Consider the following 19629-nt stretch of genomic DNA (forward strand, 5'->3'; position numbering starts at 1 on the left):
AAAGTGGGAGGCTTCGTATTATCGAAGTCCCGATACTGAAAACCTCTACTGGCTCCTCCCCCTGCCGCTGCTACTGTTGCGGTAGCCGCCGCGGCCGCCGTCTCCGTGAGAGCCGCATAGCGCTCATCAAAATACTCCACCATGGCGGTCTTGATCGACCCAAACAACTCTGGCAGCTCAGCCCGAAACAATGCAGCAACCTCATCATGCAGGACCTCACGAATCCTTGCATCCAACTCGTGCGTACTCATCTGACTGACAACCTCTGGCTGTACAGACCCACCCGGAACTCCCTCTCCGGCTCCTGATCCTGACCCGGATCCACTCCCAGCGTGCCCTGAAATTTCCATACTGAAAATAAAACACCAAATCTCAGACATATTCCACTATCCCGGGAACCGGCTCTCATCCCAACCCTAGGGGTCATGGTTTCTCTGATACGCGTATGAGTCCGTGCTTTCAGTAGTACGGGCCCATACTACCTTCCACACCAACCCATATTTGTATGAAGTACTCCCACAACACCCTAGCGACACATATAACATCGCTCTATCCTCACAACTAGAGGAACACTATAAATCTCTCACAAGGAACCCTAGGCTAGCAGGCATCATAAATCAGGCAACTCATCAATAAATCCTAAAGATCCCTAGCCTAACTCTAACATGCTGTTCTATCAAAGCTCAATAAAACAATTGTCATGTATGGTATTTTGGGGTTACTTACTGGCTCCGGCTGATCGTACCTCCGTGTCCTCCTTTACTTATTTTGAAAACCATTTTAAATTCTCTTTTTGAAAGCTCTCCTCGATTTGAGACTGGAGTCACACAAATGTTCCACCAATTCACTCAAACCAAGGCTCTGATACCAACTTGTAACATCCGAAAAATATAACCAATTTAAAATTTTCAAAACAACCTGATTTTCATTAAAATGTTTACAAAAAGGTTTTCAATACAAGTTATTTGAGTATTCCCAGAATCACATTGCTACAAAATCATGAGGAGCAGTACGATCGCGCCTTCGCCTTGCCACAGTCTCTTGAGAACCTAAAAAACATTAAACCACAACTGTAAGCCCGAAAGCTTAGTGAGATACCCCCAAAATACCAACCACGTATACGCCCTTCCAGGCTACGACCTTCCGGTCCAAAACATATAAAACATACATAACATAACAGAACATAGAACAGCCATGCATATCGGGTCTACCGTGTGACTGGTCCGCCGTATCGGGCCTTCAGTCCAACGGATCCATCCTCCAGGTTTAGTCATGTCCTTCGAGTCTACAGTGGGATTGGTCCGCCCGCATCGGGCCTTCAACCCACCTGGTCCACTCTCCGAGTCTACAGTGTGACTGGTCCGCCCGCATCGGGCCTTCAGTCGGCCTGGTCCACTCTCCGAGCCTCAGCACGTCTGGTCCGCCCTCGTGGGGCCTACAGCCTATCCGGACCGCTCGCTGGGCCTTCGGAACAACCGGTCCGCCCTGGGTATCTTGGCCTACAGCACAAAGCAGGACCCGCCTCAACCCATCTCCAGTCCAAACAACCATGCACACAAAACATACATTCATATAACAGTCATAGTCAACAAACCGAGCAAGCAGATCACATAGCATATCATTACCCTAACCGGGTTACCGACCTAACCGGTCACTAGCATAGCATCGCTCTGTATATCGGGAAAACTGACCTTAGCAAGGCCCCCTAGCATGTACCATCCTAGCTACCAGGATGCAGACAAATCAAACAATAACATAATAACCATAACCGAATCTCAATACATTAAAGGGCCGGCCTTGGTGCCTTAGACCCTGTTGATATAGTGAGGATAACTCACCTCAAAACTGCCGGCTGAAAAGATAAGATCCCGCTGCTCCGAACTCTGGCACGAACTCCTTCACTAAACATCAAAACATACAACTCAATAAATACCCTTAATTACCAAAATACCCCTGGAAGACAACTGGTCAACCTTGGACGAGTCAAAGTCAACCCCTGACTGACCCTACTCGCCGAGTCATCCCGATGACTCGCCGAGTCCTTATGCTCAGAACTTCCCTCAATTAGCGACCCAACTCGCCGAATCACCCCAAGACTCGTCGATTCCAACAACTCTGAGTCCACTCGCACCCAACTCACCGAGTCATCCCTTGACTCACCGATTCATCGACTCAACCAGAAATATTGGGACTTCCTCGACAAGACTCGCCGAGTCCAAGGCCATCTTCAACCGACTTGCCAAGTTGTTCTTCCAACTCGTCGAGTCCCAGGACATCTTCAAGCAACTCGTCGAGTCCACCCATATGACTCGTCGAGTACCACCTATCTGAATCCATACAGAAGCATCTCAGGCCATGCAATTGGTCCAAAACATAGATCCAACCTCCTACAATCCATCCATCACGTAAAGTGGCAAACTTTACGTGAATCTAACGAGATTTAAGCCATATTCACCCTAAAACCAAGGTTTGGGACATGGTGTCTCCACTAAGCACTCAAACACAGGAACTTTAATGCACTCTAGGTCTTCAATATTCCAGATCTGAGGTAGCAACCTCAAATCTATCCTCCAAACTCCAAAACATTCCAAGATATACTCCCCACAAACCCCAAAATGATGAAACTAGGAATGCACAGCCTAAGGACGAAGATATTACCTCCAAAAGATGCCTCAATAGCAGCTAAACTCGAATCCAAGCAAAGCCCTTTGATCCAAGCCACTTCTCCTTCAAGATCTCTTCAAACAACACCTTTCCAAGCTCTAATTTGCTCCACAAATGATCTCTCCACGACTTTAGGGTTTTCTGGAACTCAAGGGGGAATAAGGGAGGCTGTGGAGGAGTATAATGCTCTTTATATAGGACTCATCCCCGAAAATTAGGGTTTTCTCCATACAGCACCTACTCGCCGAGTCCATCCTAGGGACTCGCCGAGTAGGCCACTTGACACGCGACCATGACCGCGACCTGACTCGCCGAGTCATCCATGGACTCGCCGAGTCATCCTCTAAAACTTACACTTTCAGCCCTTCAACTCTACTCTTGCGATTCCGGGATGTTACAGCGGGAGTCTGAACCGCCCTGGATGCAAGTTATGGATAATCGGCCTTCTTGTGGCCCATCTAGTTGAAGTTGAAACAAACTCAAAAACCCTTGTGGCATTCCCTAACCAAATGCCTCTCTTTTCCATACAGGTAGTAAGGTGACCAGGACTGACATGGTCCATCATGAGTCTTGCCACACTTCCTGCAAGTGTGGCCCTTCTGGCCTCGGGATCTTTGATGAGCGGGCTTAGCCTGCTTAGTCTCCAGCGGTGACTGCACTGGCCTCATGTCCCTATCCTGGGCCTCCTTCTCCTCCCTAACCTGAGTCTCTAGATAAATCTATCTCCTCCTAGCATTGGTCTACATCTCAGCCAAAGTCCTATACGTGATGTTCACCACAAACTCCCTAAAATCCCTCCTCAGAACACTCAAGTACTAGGCCATACAACCCTGCTCTGTCGATACCTGCTTGGGTTAAAACAAAGACCTCTCATGAAACATCCTGGTGATCTCAGTCACCATCTCTATCTTCTGCTTGAGAGACAGGAACTCATAGGTTAGCCTTTCCTGCTCAACCGTGGGTACAAACTCATCCCTGAACATCATAGTAAATCTCTCCTAATTCATCATAACATGCTCTACAGGCATGTAGTCAGTGGTTACAAACTTCCACCATCCTTTCGCTCCCAAGTGAAGAAGGTTCAATACGAACCGAACCCTCAAATTCTCCGAACAAGAGCAGGTATAGAAACATCCCTCAATATCAGAGATCCATATCATAGTGACAATCGGATCATGGGTCCCATCAAACTCGGTTGGCTTCGTGTCGGTGAACTCCTAATACCACAACGAATCACCCCCTGCGGTCTCGCAGCAGCGAGCGTTGCGGTGGCTACGGCAGTATCAGCCTCAGTAACAGTGACATAGCGTTCATCAAAGGTTTCAATCAGCATGGTCTTAATAGACCCAAACATCTACGAGATAGCCTCTTGGATTATTGCGGTAACCTCTGCGGCAGCAATCCTGCGAATCTCATCATCACAAGTACTCGGCCTCTCAGGGTCACTGAAGCCTAAACCTCAGGTAACCACCATACTGAAATGAATAAGAAAATCATTAGCACAAGCTAAACACATATATCGAATCTCACACCCCTACAAGCTCTTTAGTCCCTCGAGGTTATTTACCGAGTCGCATACGGATCCGGTGCTTTCAGTAGTACGGGCCTAATACTACCTTCCACATAATCCATATTCATCTCGGGTCATATCCTCGAGAACCCAAGAACTCTACCTCCTCATATCAGCTAGGTACTCATCCTACTGGTTCTTGACAACCTCAAACATACGTCTAGATACTAGTTTTAGACAACTCCCAACACTGCTCTACCTCATGGGATCTCCGTTTCCCTCATCATTTGCCCCATGTATGCCAACTGTACATAGTACGAGACTTGATAGACATTCAAATAAATGATCCTACCTCAAATCCACAACCAAACAAGGAACGAGAAGAAAGGCTAAATCAGACATTCTAAGGCTATAAAATTGTAAGTATTTTCAACTATAAAGTATACGCCAAACAAATAATTAAGGCAGATTCGATCTCATAAGGAATGAATTCCTAGGCTAAGGCATGATTAATCAGACACTAATTATATTGTTTCAAGTAGATCCCTTAGCCTACACCTAGCTAACATGCAATCCTATTTGCTCATAATACAACATGTCTGCTTTGCAAAACTAAAATGAAAATGAAGTATTTTGGGAAACTGTCGCTCGAGCGTTGGTCGATTGTACACACTGCTTCTTTGGGTTTCTGCTCTTGTAAAAAGTTTTCCTTGTTAAGTTTTTAAAAATTTTAAGAACCTCATTTTGAGTTTGGAATCACCCAAGGGTCATCCAAATCCCTCAAACGAGGGCTTTGATACCAAATTGTAACACCTCAACTTTTAGACCAAATTTTTTTCATTTTTAAAACTTCCAAAAATATAGTTTCATAACAAATCAATTACAAGTCATCTCAAACACAAATTTCATAGTTATCAGAGTACATAAAAGATCATGTCCTAGTAGTAAATTCCCAGTACATGTGTACAATCAGACCTTTGCCTTCCCGCGGTCATGCGAAGTGCTTGCCACATATCAAATCAACAACTGTAATCACAAAGCTTACTGATTTCCCCAAGATACCACATATAACACAACATAAATAAGCAACTAAGGGTTATCTAAAAACCTGGGACTATCAGCAATCCCAGTGAGCTAACAGCACGTTCGTGGGATTATCCGCAACATCCGGTTGGCTATCAGCAGCTCCAGTCACAAACAAATATATAGCAGCACATAACATAACATAACAGCTAGACCCAGATGGTCATAATATTACAGCTATCCTACCATACAGGTAAGAGTAAGTGAGGAGACTCACCTGATACTGATGATACGAAAACTTATCACCCGGATTGTCAGATCTAGACCCCGCCTAGTTAGCAAAATAATTAAACTTCATTAGATTAAGTTCCTAACCACTCACTAGTACAAAGTCCACAGTTAAACCTACTAAGGTCAAAGAGGACATTTTAGATCTCCCTAGGTCACGAACCCTACACTTTGACCAAAAGTCAAAATCATCAAAAGTCAACACCCAACGAGTACGTTGGGCATACTGTCACACCCCCGAACCGGAACAATGAAATTATCCAGGGGCGAAGGAAGTCATTTCACAGTATCATAACAGTTGAATATAAATGAAATGTAACAACACAAACATTCATACATTGGTAATACAAGTTTACATCATTCACAACTTTGTTTTACTCAAAAGTTATATACAAATAAGAAAAAGTAGAAACATGATGCAGCAACGCTGACCCTCAAAATGTTTTCAAATCCTTGTTTACTGATTTCCTGAGAATACAAGTGATTTGAAACGTGTCAACAATTAATTTGGTGAGTTCATAAGCATTTTGAAATGAGAAAGATTTATAAATGTTTCGTGAAAAATGATTTTTGTAAACTTTTAGAAAATCCAATATTTTCTTTAAAATGAGTTAAAGGTCTTATCCTCAAAAACCTAAATATATGTATATTCATTTATATATTTTCTTTGTAATGTGAGGGTTTATGTATCCAGAAAATCCAATATTTTCTTAAATATGAATTTTAGTCTTAAACCCTAAAACCAAAAATGTAAGTAGTTTTGTGCTGAAAATAGTATGTAGTTTTATCTTTTTATAAAACTATTGAATTTTAAGTTACCCCGTAAACCAAGTAGTGTTGCTGATCCATATGTGAGTTATTGTAATCATGCTAATACGACGAGTGGCCTGTACGATGTTATTCAGGTGTCGGAGCAGGAAGACATTTGTCACCCTAGACTTACCGGTCTAACTGTAGCGAACAGCTGAGGTGTGGGATTGCCAATCCCATATAGATCTATACACAACGGTCTCGCTCTCCCTCAAGGAGACTCTAGTTATAATGCAAGACTTAAGGTGTATGCTAGGTAGGTACGGTGAAGGAGCGTCTCACAAGAGAATTAACATATTCACGGGAACTATGACTCCTTTTTCTTGTAAAATGAATTCATTATACCTTTGAATAATTATATGGTTCTTCTGAAATGAAAGTGTGGTTTGTGACTTCCAAACTATACCAATTATAGTTTATCTTGTGTGTTTGTTGAGACTATTTGTGGGTTGTTTGAAGTGATGAAGTTAAGATTTCAAGTCTAAACTCTTGAATGAGATTGTTGAACTTCCTTGGAAAGAGTATTATCCTAAGTTTTTAACACATATTAATGTGTGTAAATGCGATGAACTTAACATAAAAATGTATAAAATGCTAGGAAATTTCGAAATTACTTACCAAAATCTAAGAACAATGCTTGGAGGATTTGAACTCTTTATAGGCTTGAAATTGATTCTTAAGAGAAGAGGGGAGTTAACAGAAAGTAGGATGGGAGAATATTGGTATTTATGGGGATGAATTTATTCTAAATATGACGAATAGTATGATGGGATATTTACTTGGGTGACTGTTGGAACTCGACGAGTATGAATTTATTCTTAATATGACGAAGAGTATGAGGAAACCTTTAAATCAAAAGGTCAATGTAGCACCTGGTTCCTGGTATGTATTTTAATCTAAGTATTTTTTTTCATTTTTAGTTGGAACTCGACGAGTTGCAGACCTGACTCGCTGAGTAGAGGCGAGATATTGAGCACGTTTGAGTTGGCGACTCGACGAGTCCATATCATGGACTCGGCGAGTCCGCATGTCTGGATGAAACCCTAACTTCAAGGGTTTACACCCTATTTAAACCCCCTTATGCACCCCAAGCTCGCCCCCTTCACTCTCAGAGCACCCTTTGACAAACCCTAACCCTCCTATTTATGATTTGAGTGTTTGTGTGCTTTTCCTTGAAGTTTGAAGAAGAGAAGGAAGGAAGGAAGGACCAAGGAGAAGGAGAAGAGCAAGGATCTAGAACTCAATCCAGAGTCCATTAAGGTATATTTCAGATCTTTTCTATTGCCATGACGTTTTTCTTTTACACATTTCCTAGGTTGATTGTAATATTGAGATCATATTTAGTGGAATGGCCTTTAAATCTAGCTAGGTTTGAGCTTCAAGAGCCTAGATCTACTGCCTTTATGGAGCCATATTGCATGAAAGCCCTAGATTTACTCTTTTAGTGTGTTTTGAGCCTTAAATTCGTCATTGGTGTTTATCTACACGTAAAGTTGGAAACTTTACGTGTTAATCGAGCCTTAAGAACCCAGATCTATAGATGGAATGCACTGGGTTCAAGAAGAATCAAGTATATAGTGATTTCATGCATGCGACTCAGCAAGTCGAGTCGCGAGTCCCTGATTTCCCCCTTTTTGAGTTATGTTGAGTGGGATTAGTGAGCTATAAGCAGACTCAGTGAGTCGGAAGCCAAACTCGGTAATGGAGGTACTCGGCGAGTCAATGCCCTGACTCGACGAGTCCAAGGCAATCTTCTTGCCTCAAGAAAAGACTCGACGAGCTGTTCATAAAACTTGGTGATTCATAGACCAGAGTGTTCATCGGATGAAGATGAACTCGACGGGTTGTTCATACAACTTTGCAAGTTGAATGAAGGACTATTGGATATCTGTATGGAAGGAGAACTCATCGAGTAAATGCCTAACTCGACGAGTAGGGAGGGGAGTGAGGACAATCGAATCGATAGGGACTCGACGAGTTAGCGAGCCAACTCGGCGAGTCGGGTCAACTAGAAGTTGACCTTAACTTTGACTTTTGACTTGGTTAGGGGTAAAATGGTCATTTTACCCTAAGGATAGTTAGCAGTGTATGATTGAGTGTTTCGTGGGAATTGCAGCCGGAGGATTTCCGCAGCAGCAGCAGACAGACAGTTCCCACACAGATCAACAGCTAATTCGAGGTGGGTTACCTTCCAGTAGTAGTGGGTCTACGATCACAATGCCGGCCGACCAGTAGGAGTTGTGTGTTAGATGATCATCTTTGTGATATCATCTAGTTTTGCTAATACCTGATATGTTATATGCTAGCTTGATGTGTTGCCGCAGTAGAGTTCGGTTGTTAGGACCGAAGGGTAGTCAGACACCCCATATACGTCTGACAGTATGTGATGTCATGATTATATGCTAGCATGATCTGAGATATGTGTTAGGGGTAGTAGGAGGGGAACAATCCCCGAGTTCGGTTGTTAGGACTGAAGGGTAGTCAGACACCCCAGATATGTTTGATAGTATGTTATGTTATGATATGTTATAGTAGTAGTGGTAGGGGTGAAATAGTCCCCGAGGTTCGGTTGTTAGGACCGAAGGGTGGTCGGCACCCCAGAATGGCCGCACAGGTAGGTCGGCACCCCAGAATGGTCGTACCGGGTAGGTCGGGCACCCCAGAAATGCCTGACAAGTATGGTATATTATATGATTGTGTTGTATATTACATGTTTGTATGGTATGTGGTATGTTGTGGGAACTCACTAAGCTTTGTGCTTACAGTTTTCAGTTTGGTTTCATGTACCTCTTCTTCAAAGGGGAAGGAGCCGGCGCGGTAGCGATACATCATACACATACACTATTTTCCGCATTACAAGATTGTTCTGGGATTTATACTCTGATATGCAGTTGATTTCTTATTTTGGTTTTTCAAACGTGATATATGATTGTGGTATGTTTCGATCAGACAATGTTTATTTACAAATGCTTTTCAAAGTATTGATTTTAAAATTGAAATTTTTGGACGTAAAAATTGGGCTGTTACGGTCAACACCTTATCTGTTTGGGAAGGGGCCACAATGGGGTTTTCGGCCATACATGACTGAAATCACCTTGTTTCCCTTGTGATTTCGGTCCTAACTCCTCCACACATGGAGTTTTCAGCCTTAATGGTTTAGTCCTTGGTGTTTTCAGCCTTAGTGGACTAGTGGCATGAGTTTTTGGCCCTTGTGACACTCCTAGCTTGTGATTTTGGTCCTACCTCCTTCTCTCATAGTGATTTTGGTTTTGAATCACCCACTAAGTGGGTGATTTCGATCCTAATCCTTCCATATATGTTGATTTCAGTTTAGGGGTGTTCTAGGGTGGGTGGGGTACTAGGCTAAACGTTATAACACATTGTTTTAAATTCATATTCTCTATTCCAACTATTTGACTAATCTTGCCTTGTTATATCTTGTTTTCTTCTAAGAGGTTATTATAAATAGGATTTCCAAGTGTATATTATATTTTATCATACAATAGTGCTATCTTGGCTTTCAATAAATATTATTGCATCAAAGTTACATATATATACATTGTGGGTACTCTTATACAAAAGACCTCGTAGACTTTATTAAATTTTCTAGTTGTCACACATACTACCCCTTACGTTGGGCCTACAACATGGGTGAGCATGCGATGGGGCATCACTGAGCTACGTTGCACGTAACTGGGTGTACGCATAACGTACTCCACAAACTCCTTTTTTCCTTACTTTTTGGTCTTAATCTGTTAAGACAACCACTCCATCCATAGATCTAATTAATCTAAGACCTCTTAATCCATAAAGTTATGGGCTTTAAGTCTTTACATGGCTATGAGAGGCTAAAACACCATTTTATTTATTCCAAGGTACTTTACTCATGCATGGGGGCAAAAGAAAGATCAAGCAAACATTTTTATCAACCTAGAGGCCCAATGATGCATACAAGGACAGTTTAAAATCTCTGGAGAGTCTCAAACTCAAAAAGGTCCAAACTTTGGGGACTAAAGCTCAAAAAAACTTATACTAAAGAGATCTAGAAGAAAACTAGCCAAGGTATAAGCTTTATACCAGAAAATGATGCACAAAGGTGGAAGGTTTGTGGATCTTTAAACTTGATGGCACCTTTTTCTTCTCAAATCTATTTTTCAACTACAAGGGCCAAGAATCACTCAAAACTTGCAAAATCACACTCATAAGCCACACACACGAAATTAGGGTTTTAGAGAGGGTTGGAGGCTGATAAGGGTGGCTAGAAATGAGACCTTCATGTTCTATTGAAAGGGGAAAAAGGAATATTAACATTTATATCTCGGCCTACTACGCCCAGCGAACCAAAGGGTACACCCAACGTACTAGGTGACCTATGTGGTTCTGCATGGTGCATGAGTACGTTGCGTGTACTCATATGTATGCCTTGTGTACCGACTTGCCACCTTTCACAATATAAAGGCTAATTTTGACATATTAAAGAAAGATTAAAGAATGATAATTATACCTCATTTCGAGATGTTACAGTAGTAATGTTACATAGTTTTAGAAAAGAGTTCAATGTAAATCTGTTAACAATATTGTTTTAGAATACTAGACTGTTATATATATTTTATTTTTATGAGCAATATAATAATAGAATGTTTCTCTGAAAATAACGGTCTCACAAAAATTGGTTTGTCTCAAATGAACCTTTTATATATATATATATATATATATATATATATATATATATATATATATATATATATATATATATATATATATATATATATATATATATATATATAAAATTTAGTTAATTAATTTAACGACTAGAAATTTAGTTGTTTTTAAAGTTTGATACAAGAAGTGTTTTCAACAAGATTTTAACTTATCACTTTTTTAGCTAAATGTATTTTTTTTAATTTAATACTATTTATAATAACTTTTATTTGTTGATTAATTAAAATCTATATTATTGTGCTCTTTTAATTATATAAAATAATTTTTTTAATTTATAAATAACAAAATAATGATACTTAATTTTTAAATAACATATAGTGTAATGTTGCTTAATAAATATTTCTATCTTTTTTTAATCACTTATATATTATCAGTTTGTTATTAAAAAAATGTTAAAAGAAATATTATCTAGCAATTGAAGTAGTTTACACTAACTAGAAATGAAGCCCGTGCGTTGCACGAGTTGATTTTTTTGTTGATGTTTGGCGGGTCATAAAAGTAGGATGCTATAATGTCATTCAAATACAAAGCAATCAGATAAATTGAATAGAATATAATGTCCTAATGTAAAAAATGAAAGTAAACAAATAAATTAGTGTACGTTGCTATTTTTTGCATCTAACGCATTTAGATGGTATTGAATAAAGCCACCTCAAGAAGAAAAAAAAAAAGAACATATTTTCTATTATTATCGTATTTACATTTTTTTTTTTTGGATGCAACCGTGCATACTAAAAAGATTACAACATCTACCTTTATCCATTAAGAATATGTTATTTAAAAAAAACAAAAACAAAAACAAAACTTTTAGGACCATTTTCCCCGATAGCCATTTTTGTAAATTAAAGTTAAATGAAACGCGTTTGTTGACCATCGTTAGAATCTACCTCAAGGTATTGAATATTAGAAACTTTACTGGTTTTCTCAGCTTGAAGCTCATGTGGCAGAATAACTGCAGCATAAAAAATAATTTTTTAGGAAAAATTATAGAATAAAAAGTACAATGTCCCATTCCTACAACAAAATGAGCTTTTTAAACTTTGGTAAATGTTGTTGTCTTGTTACAACAAAATGTGCCATGATTAGGGTTATAAAAATAGTTCTCATAAAACTGTTAATACTCTAGATAATTTTTTAAGAGGTGAGATTTTTGGATAGTTGGTGCAAATCATGAACAATATAGTCGGCAGATACTACCTTTGGGATGGTGATAAAGAGACAAAAAGTGGTTCAATCTGGCTGCATTTTTTACGAAGAACACTACAATAGAAATATACAAAAAGATTAAGCAAAAGAAAATGAAAAGATTTTGGCATTTCGGAACAAAAAATAAGACTAAATGTTATAATAATATTACGATATTAGGCAAAAACCTTAGAAATGCTTCAACTGTATTGAGATAACGAACAATTTTTTTTTTTGCATCAACATTCCATGCTTTACCCCTCGATTAGCAATGCCTATGAGAAGTGTGTCAAAATAGACAATTAAATATGGAACCATTACTTCTTGGTTGCAAACATTCACACATAAATTCCATTTTCAATCCATTTATGAATATGGTATATGTGGAAAATAAATTAGTGTAATACCAATTGGTCAGATTTGCACTCCTCCAAATCACATTGTATGCCTCCTTCATCACATCCGCTGTCAAAATGAGTTTAAAAATAACATCTTTCTTCATTAAATTGTGGATTGTTTGGTTCATGAACAGTGACTTGTGAGGTTGACAATGAAAAACTTAGAGAACTGTAACTCAAAATTTTGTAATAAACACACGAAAAAACATGATCTTTAGTTTTTTGAATTCCCAAACCTTAAATCTTAGAAACCCATTGTTGTTGAAATCAACTGCTTTCCCTTCTTGTTTCTTAAATTTAGAAACAAATTCAAAAGTAAGGACCTAGGAATGACGAATTGAAGAAGTTAAAGTAAAGAAAAGGCTTATCGGATGGTAATTAACCCGATCATCAGCAATTTAGCATCCTTTGTCACATAGGTCAACTTGAGTTTCACTTTCTCTACAAATGCATTGACATGACCTGCAGTTAACATTAAAAGCAAACCATCTTTCAATTTCTTGGTTTTCATTTCTCAACCAAAAAGAAGTATCATCATAAACACAGTGAAAAATTTTTAATTTAATACTTTAAGGAAACAAAATCAACTTTCCTGTATATCAGCACTCTAGTACAAGAACCCAAGACAAAACAGCAACCATCAACATGATCAAAATGTCAAACAAATATTGAGTCACAAAGAATAGATCACAGGCTCATATAGATTATTCTCTTATACCTTAATTTTCCAGTTATGCTATCTAGGATTATATCAATCTACCTTCATATCATGAAGTATAGATAAAGTGAAACAAATCAAATTATCATATACATTCACGAAATTATGTTGAATAATATGTGTTTGACATTTTATTATTATATGTCCTTTTACACCCATAGAATGTTTGATCGGTATGAATTTATATGAAATGATATTTCCATTTCCCATAGAATGTTGGATCAGTATGAATTTATATCAAATGATATTTCTATTTTTATCTACTAATTTGATGTAATCTAAACATTTGTTTCTTTCCATCTCACAAATTACTGCAAATCTGTTGCACAACATTTTTCATCTTCATTACATTTATTTTCTGGTGAAACCCGAATTACCCAAACTCGACAAAAAAAAAAAATCGACATTTTTTGAAATTTAAATGTGAAGTTTTTTATATATATATATATATATATATATATATATATGTAGTATTTAAGTAATGGTGAACCAAAAAATAATTACAATGAACAAATATTTTTTTAAAATAATCGGAAAGTACATTGCTTTTTTTCTGAGCTTACCTGGAATGACTTGTGAGCTTGACAATTTTTATCACATCTAGTGGAGAAGCCGAATAATTGGAAAGCGAACTTTTGAAAAACCGCACCAAACAGTTTCTAGAATTCAAAAACCACACCAACATACAAGAATAAGGAAATTGTGATAACAGGTAAATGGTCATTAATAAAGTCATTAATAAAAACCAATATAAATTCTTCAATGATTCATAACGATGAATATTACAATTCCAATGTAAATGGTTTATATTTGATTAAACTTGATGTTGGTTTGGTTAATTTCGTATTGGCTTGATATGATTTTCATTGTTTTCTATACACGATTTATTCAAATTGTATACCAATAAGAATTGAATTAGATAGAACATAAATAAAAAAAAAAATGCCAACTAAGGTTTGGTAGCTGAGCAACCGGTTGTGGGTTTTAAAAGATTCATTTTCTTTTAATTCAAATGTGGTTGCCAATGCGGTACTAATACGAATTTTACATTAATTAAAAATCAAAACATGATATAAACATGAAATACACATGTTAGACGAGACTAGTGGCAGCAACACTGTTGATTTTCCTTCCGACTCCTAATATATGTAAAACTAACAAAATCGTAACTCGATACTATAATGAAGTCAACGACAACGGTTCCGGTAGAGACCCCTGCTCTTCGATCACCACCAAGACCAATGCTCTTAGAAAGCAAACTGGAGTGCCGGTGACGGAGAGAGAGAGGGTCGCTTCTTTTGAAACTTGAATGATCGATTGGAGCGCGGTGTGGAGAAAACTAAAATAAGCAGTGGTAGACAAAAAGAAATTGGCTAATGATACTAATCCTAATCCGATTAGATTACATCGGCGGTGTAAACTTAGGTGTGCATCTCCAGTTTTAAAATGATCTAAAGGACCCTTGAAAAAGAAGGAAATAAACAGACCTACAGGAACAACTAAAAGACCAAAAGACACAAATATGCTCCAAATATATTGTTACTCAAAGAAACTAAAACCAAACCAAAATATGAGATAACAAATACCATTTATGTCAAATCACCACATGGTTTACTGTTACTTTTCTTAAAACTTTAATATATATATATATATATATATATATATATATATATATATATATATATATATATATATATATATATATATATATATATAGGTTCAGGTTCATTTGAAACCATTCTAATTTTGTGAGACCGTGAGATCAAATCTAAAAATAATTTTAAAATGCAAAATAAATGGAAAAATCCAAAAATTCTTTTTTTAAATATTATTTTCGGAACTTCAATTAACTAAAAAAAATATAAAAAAAAATAAAAAAAATTCCTTTTTTTTTTTTGAAAAATACGTGAAATATTCTAAATAGAATATTACACTGACATATTCTAAAAAATAATTTTAAAATGCAAAATAAATAGAAAAATCTAAAAATTCTTTTTTTTAAATATTATTCTTGGAACTTGAATTAACTAAAAAAAGTAAAAAATAAAATTCTATTTTTTTTGAAAAATACGTAAAATATTCTAAATAGAATATTACACTGTACATATTCTAAAAATAATTTTAAAATGCAAAATAAATGGAAAAATCAAAAAAATTCTTTTTTTAAATATTATTCTCAAAACATGAATTAACTAAAAAAATTTAAAAAATTAAAAAATGCATCTCACGGTCTTACAAAATATAGGTGGTCTCAAATGAACCTAACCTTTTATATATATATATATATATATATATATATATATATATATATATATATATATATATATATATATATATATATATATATAATTTGTGGCCGTTAATATATGAAGAATATCGAAATCAAAGCATCATCAATAATAAACATATATTATAAATTTAAAATTATTATAATTTCATCATTGGATTAACTTTAACTTTTTTATTAATTATATTTTCATCTGTTAACCTAGTTTTTTTTATCTAAAATATTTTATAAAATATTTTCATTTAACCAGTTATTTTTATACATACATCATATTTTAAATAGCTAGAAGTATCACGATATATTATTTCAAAAAAAAAAAAAAAAAGATATCATAATATAATTTTTGGAAAAAAGAATATGATATATATATATATATATATATATATATATATATATATATATATATATATATATTACATAATTGTTTTAAATTTATATTTCATAAGTGAAATATTATTAAATATTTCAAAGAAATATTTAATTAGTAAATAAATCAAATATATAAATTAAAATATAGTTAATGAGTAAAACAAAATATAATTTAAGGGTTAAAGAATAAAATATAAAACATAAAAATTGATCATTCAATTATATTTACTTAATAAATAAATAAATGAATAAATAAATAAATAACTAGGTCTTAAATAATATAGAATTATCAATAAATAATAATAATAAGCTCAAAAATATGTAACAATTAAAAAGGTTTTACCAAAAAGTTTATAACCCAACCGCACATTGTCAATTCACTTTGAAGTGATGATCCAAAATCTCATCAAATATTAATGGAATTAAGAATTAAGAATAGGTTTTATATATATTTGCGTGTTAAAAAATTAGAAATGTTCTAACTAAACTATATATGTGCTTCAAATTTATATTTTAAAAGTGACCCTCCCCCTGGGGGTGGGGTGGGGTGGGGTGGGGGGTGGGGGTGGATTTTACAATATTAAAGCATGAACCCTCACATTCTTGATCTCCCTATTTTTTGGCCAAAAGCCATTCAAACGACAAAGGCAACTCTTGTTTCCATTTCTTCTCTCTCCTAATTTTCATCACAAAGAGTACAAGAAATCCAACTTTGTTGTTGTTTTTTTCTCATCACTTTCTTGTTTCTTTCTTTAAATTCATCTTCAAATCAAGAAAGCTAAAGATGATCCAAGAGCTATTTGGTGGAGGTGCTACTGGACTTTTAAATAGAGACAGAGATCTTCCCGTATCTGGAGCCTTCGAACCCTCGCCTTCTCCTTCACCCTCTTCTTCCACCACCAACACCGCCACCACCAACGCCCCCACACCCGCCAACCCCACCACCTCCGACAACCAGAAGTTAAGATGCCCACGATGTGATTCCGCCAACACTAAGTTTTGTTACTACAACAACTACAACCTCACTCAGCCACGCCATTTCTGCAAGACTTGCCGGCGTTACTGGACCAAAGGTGGAGCACTACGTAACGTCCCAATTGGTGGTGGTTGCCGGAAAAACAAAGGCAGCACTATAGCAACCACCATAGGAAAACCTATCTCCTCCACCGGAAAACTGAAAGCTGTAGTATCATCTGAGCTTGGAAAGTCCGGTTTCATCAACGGTTTCGACCATGAATTTACTCACAACCCAATTCTATGGTCTGGTCCTCCACAAACCTCTCATCTTCTTTCACTACTCAGAGCCACACAAAACCCTAACCCTAATTTTGCATCAAATTCCGTAACCCACATCAAAGATCAAGGCTTTATGGTTGGATCACACATGTCTAACCTAGGATTCGAACCTTTAGGTCAATCATCATCATTAGGACTATGCAGCTCTTTGTGGAGAAACAATCAAGCAAACCAACAAGCTCAACAAAACCACCATGAACAACATCAACAAGGGATCATGAACAGTGGTCATGAAGTTCAAAACACAGAAAATAATCAAGGTCAACGCTATCAACGGTTGAGATCATCGTCTCCTGTTAACTACTTCCATCATGATCAAACGACACCTTTGATCTTGGGTAGCAATGTCGCCAACACTTCATCCTCAATATCAACTTCAAACATCTTGGATTCTGCTCCAGTTCTTGCGAGTGGTGAACTGGGGTTTTGGAATCAAAGCCTTCCATGGTCCGATCTAGCTGCTGCTAATGGTGCATACCCTTAAATCAAGAATCTTTTTATTTCATTTTTTTTTTTTTTTTTTTTTTTTTTTTGTTAATTCATAGTTAAGATCATAGCTTAGGGTTTGCAGTTACTTCAGTTTCTGGTGATTAATTTGGGGTGTGGTATATGAATATGGTTTGTTATTTAATACGATGTATGTGTGCTTTAATTAAAGAGTGTTTAATCTGTATCACATACTTTTGCAACTCACTGTTTGTTTAAATGTTCCTCGTCTTTTCAAGCTTAGCAATCCGCGTCCTCTTCACATGCATAGTGTTTCTTTTACAGGAAAAAAAATATATACTTTTAATACTCTGATTTGATGACTTTCGATGTGAAAACCTCGGAATTTTTTTTCAAGATTCATAATAATGTATGGCTGGCTAAAAATGAGTTTAACATAATATATATTATACTGAGTATCGGTTAAAAATCAATATCTGGATCCAAATTGTGTTTTTCATGCATATTTAGTTTAAACTGCTTTAGTTTTTTTAATGAGACGAGTATATTAAAATAGTATTGGAATCAAAAGAGTGGGCAAAAACACATAGATAAGTGAGCATATCTTCTTGGTTAACTCAACATATTTAGGGCTGATTTGCCTTTTCTGGCTAGTGGAAGAATGATGGAGCAAAACAGAAGATTCTTGAGTTCACTGTTCAAGATATTAAATTAGTTTAAATTTTTGATCCACCTGCTTAAGAATAAGAATGATAATTTGGTTAGTTAATTGATTATTGTCAGAGGGGAAAATACTGGCTATAGTAATTTTTTTGGGTTGAATTTCAAAATGTAGATTAAAAAAAATTGGATTTTCGGGTATAAACATGGATTTTGCAGAGGTAAGCCGACGGTTCCGTGGAATTCACTGTAGCTCATGGCAAAATCGTAAATAAATCAGGGTATATAAAAAAACCTCAACATCCATTTTGCGGACCTACCTTTAAGAAATGAACTCATTCAACGGAGGTAGCTCGGAGGAATGGATCTTCAAAAAAAAAATCACTTCTAATGATTCTTTTATGTAAACATCTCTGATTAAAAGATCAATTTTTTCCACTTCACATTCATTTCAAACATTGTCAAGAAAAATTTATATTATCAATGATCTTTTCTTGGAAATAATTAGTTAGGGAATGAATATAAATCCCGAAGAAGATTTTAAAAAAAATTGAAGATCCATTCCTAGGAGCTACCTCTATGGAATGAGTTCATTCCTCGGAAATAACTCCACAGAATGGATCTTGAGAGTTTTTTAATAATCTGATTCATTTACGATTTTCTCATTCTACGAAGTCACAGTGGATTCCACGGAACCCTCATAGCTTACCTCCGCGGAATTTATGTCTATACTCGAACATTCAATTTTTTGTGTCTATATTTTGGACTTCAACCCCAAAAAATTGTCTATAGCAAGTATTTCCCCGATTTTATTTGATAAAATTATTTTAAATAAGTTGTGGTAAATTGAACATAAAATGGAAGCATGTTTAGAAGGGATGTTTGACATAATTAGTTAGTAGTTACTAGTTGTAGCTTTTATTATACATGCTTACAGAAATAGTTAAAAAATTTGAAGACATAAAATTCCATAAAATGATTATATAATATATACTATTGATTTTTTTTTTAAAAAGAACATTAACTAAGGTGTTGTTTGTTTTTTGGAAAAAACATCTTCAAACCTCTTATTGTTACGCGGCGCAGCACACGTGCAATATTTTTCATCTCGCAGTTGTTTGTTTTTTAGAAGTATTCAGAGTCAAAAACATTTGCGCGTGCTCTGTTTGGCGTAGTACTTGTACTGCCTCTTCCAACTCTTTTTTTTTTCTTACTAAATTTTTTATTATATGTTGTTGAAATTTTATTTCAT

General features: G+C 36.2%; 1 protein-coding gene across 1 annotated transcript; it reads left to right on the forward strand.

Annotated features, from left to right (window-relative positions):
* The first annotated feature begins 16585 nt into the window (after positions 1–16585).
* Positions 16586–17946, forward strand: LOC145044081 (uncharacterized). The gene has a single exon (XM_078992886.1). The coding sequence runs from the start codon at positions 16759–16761 to the stop codon at positions 17752–17754; it is 996 nt and encodes a 331-aa protein (XP_078849012.1). The 5' UTR covers positions 16586–16758; the 3' UTR covers positions 17755–17946.
* Positions 17947–19629: the final 1683 nt, after the last annotated feature.

This window comes from Lactuca saligna, chromosome 4 (assembly GCF_052625555.1).
Source record: "Lactuca saligna cultivar CGN05327 chromosome 4, ASM5262555v1, whole genome shotgun sequence".
NCBI lineage: Eukaryota > Viridiplantae > Streptophyta > Magnoliopsida > Asterales > Asteraceae > Lactuca > Lactuca saligna.

Excerpts from the sequence above, each read along its gene's own strand:
- LOC145044081 (XM_078992886.1), top strand. The coding sequence starts at position 16,759 with ATGATCCAAGAGCTATTTGGTGGAGGTGCTACTGGACTTTTAAATAGA.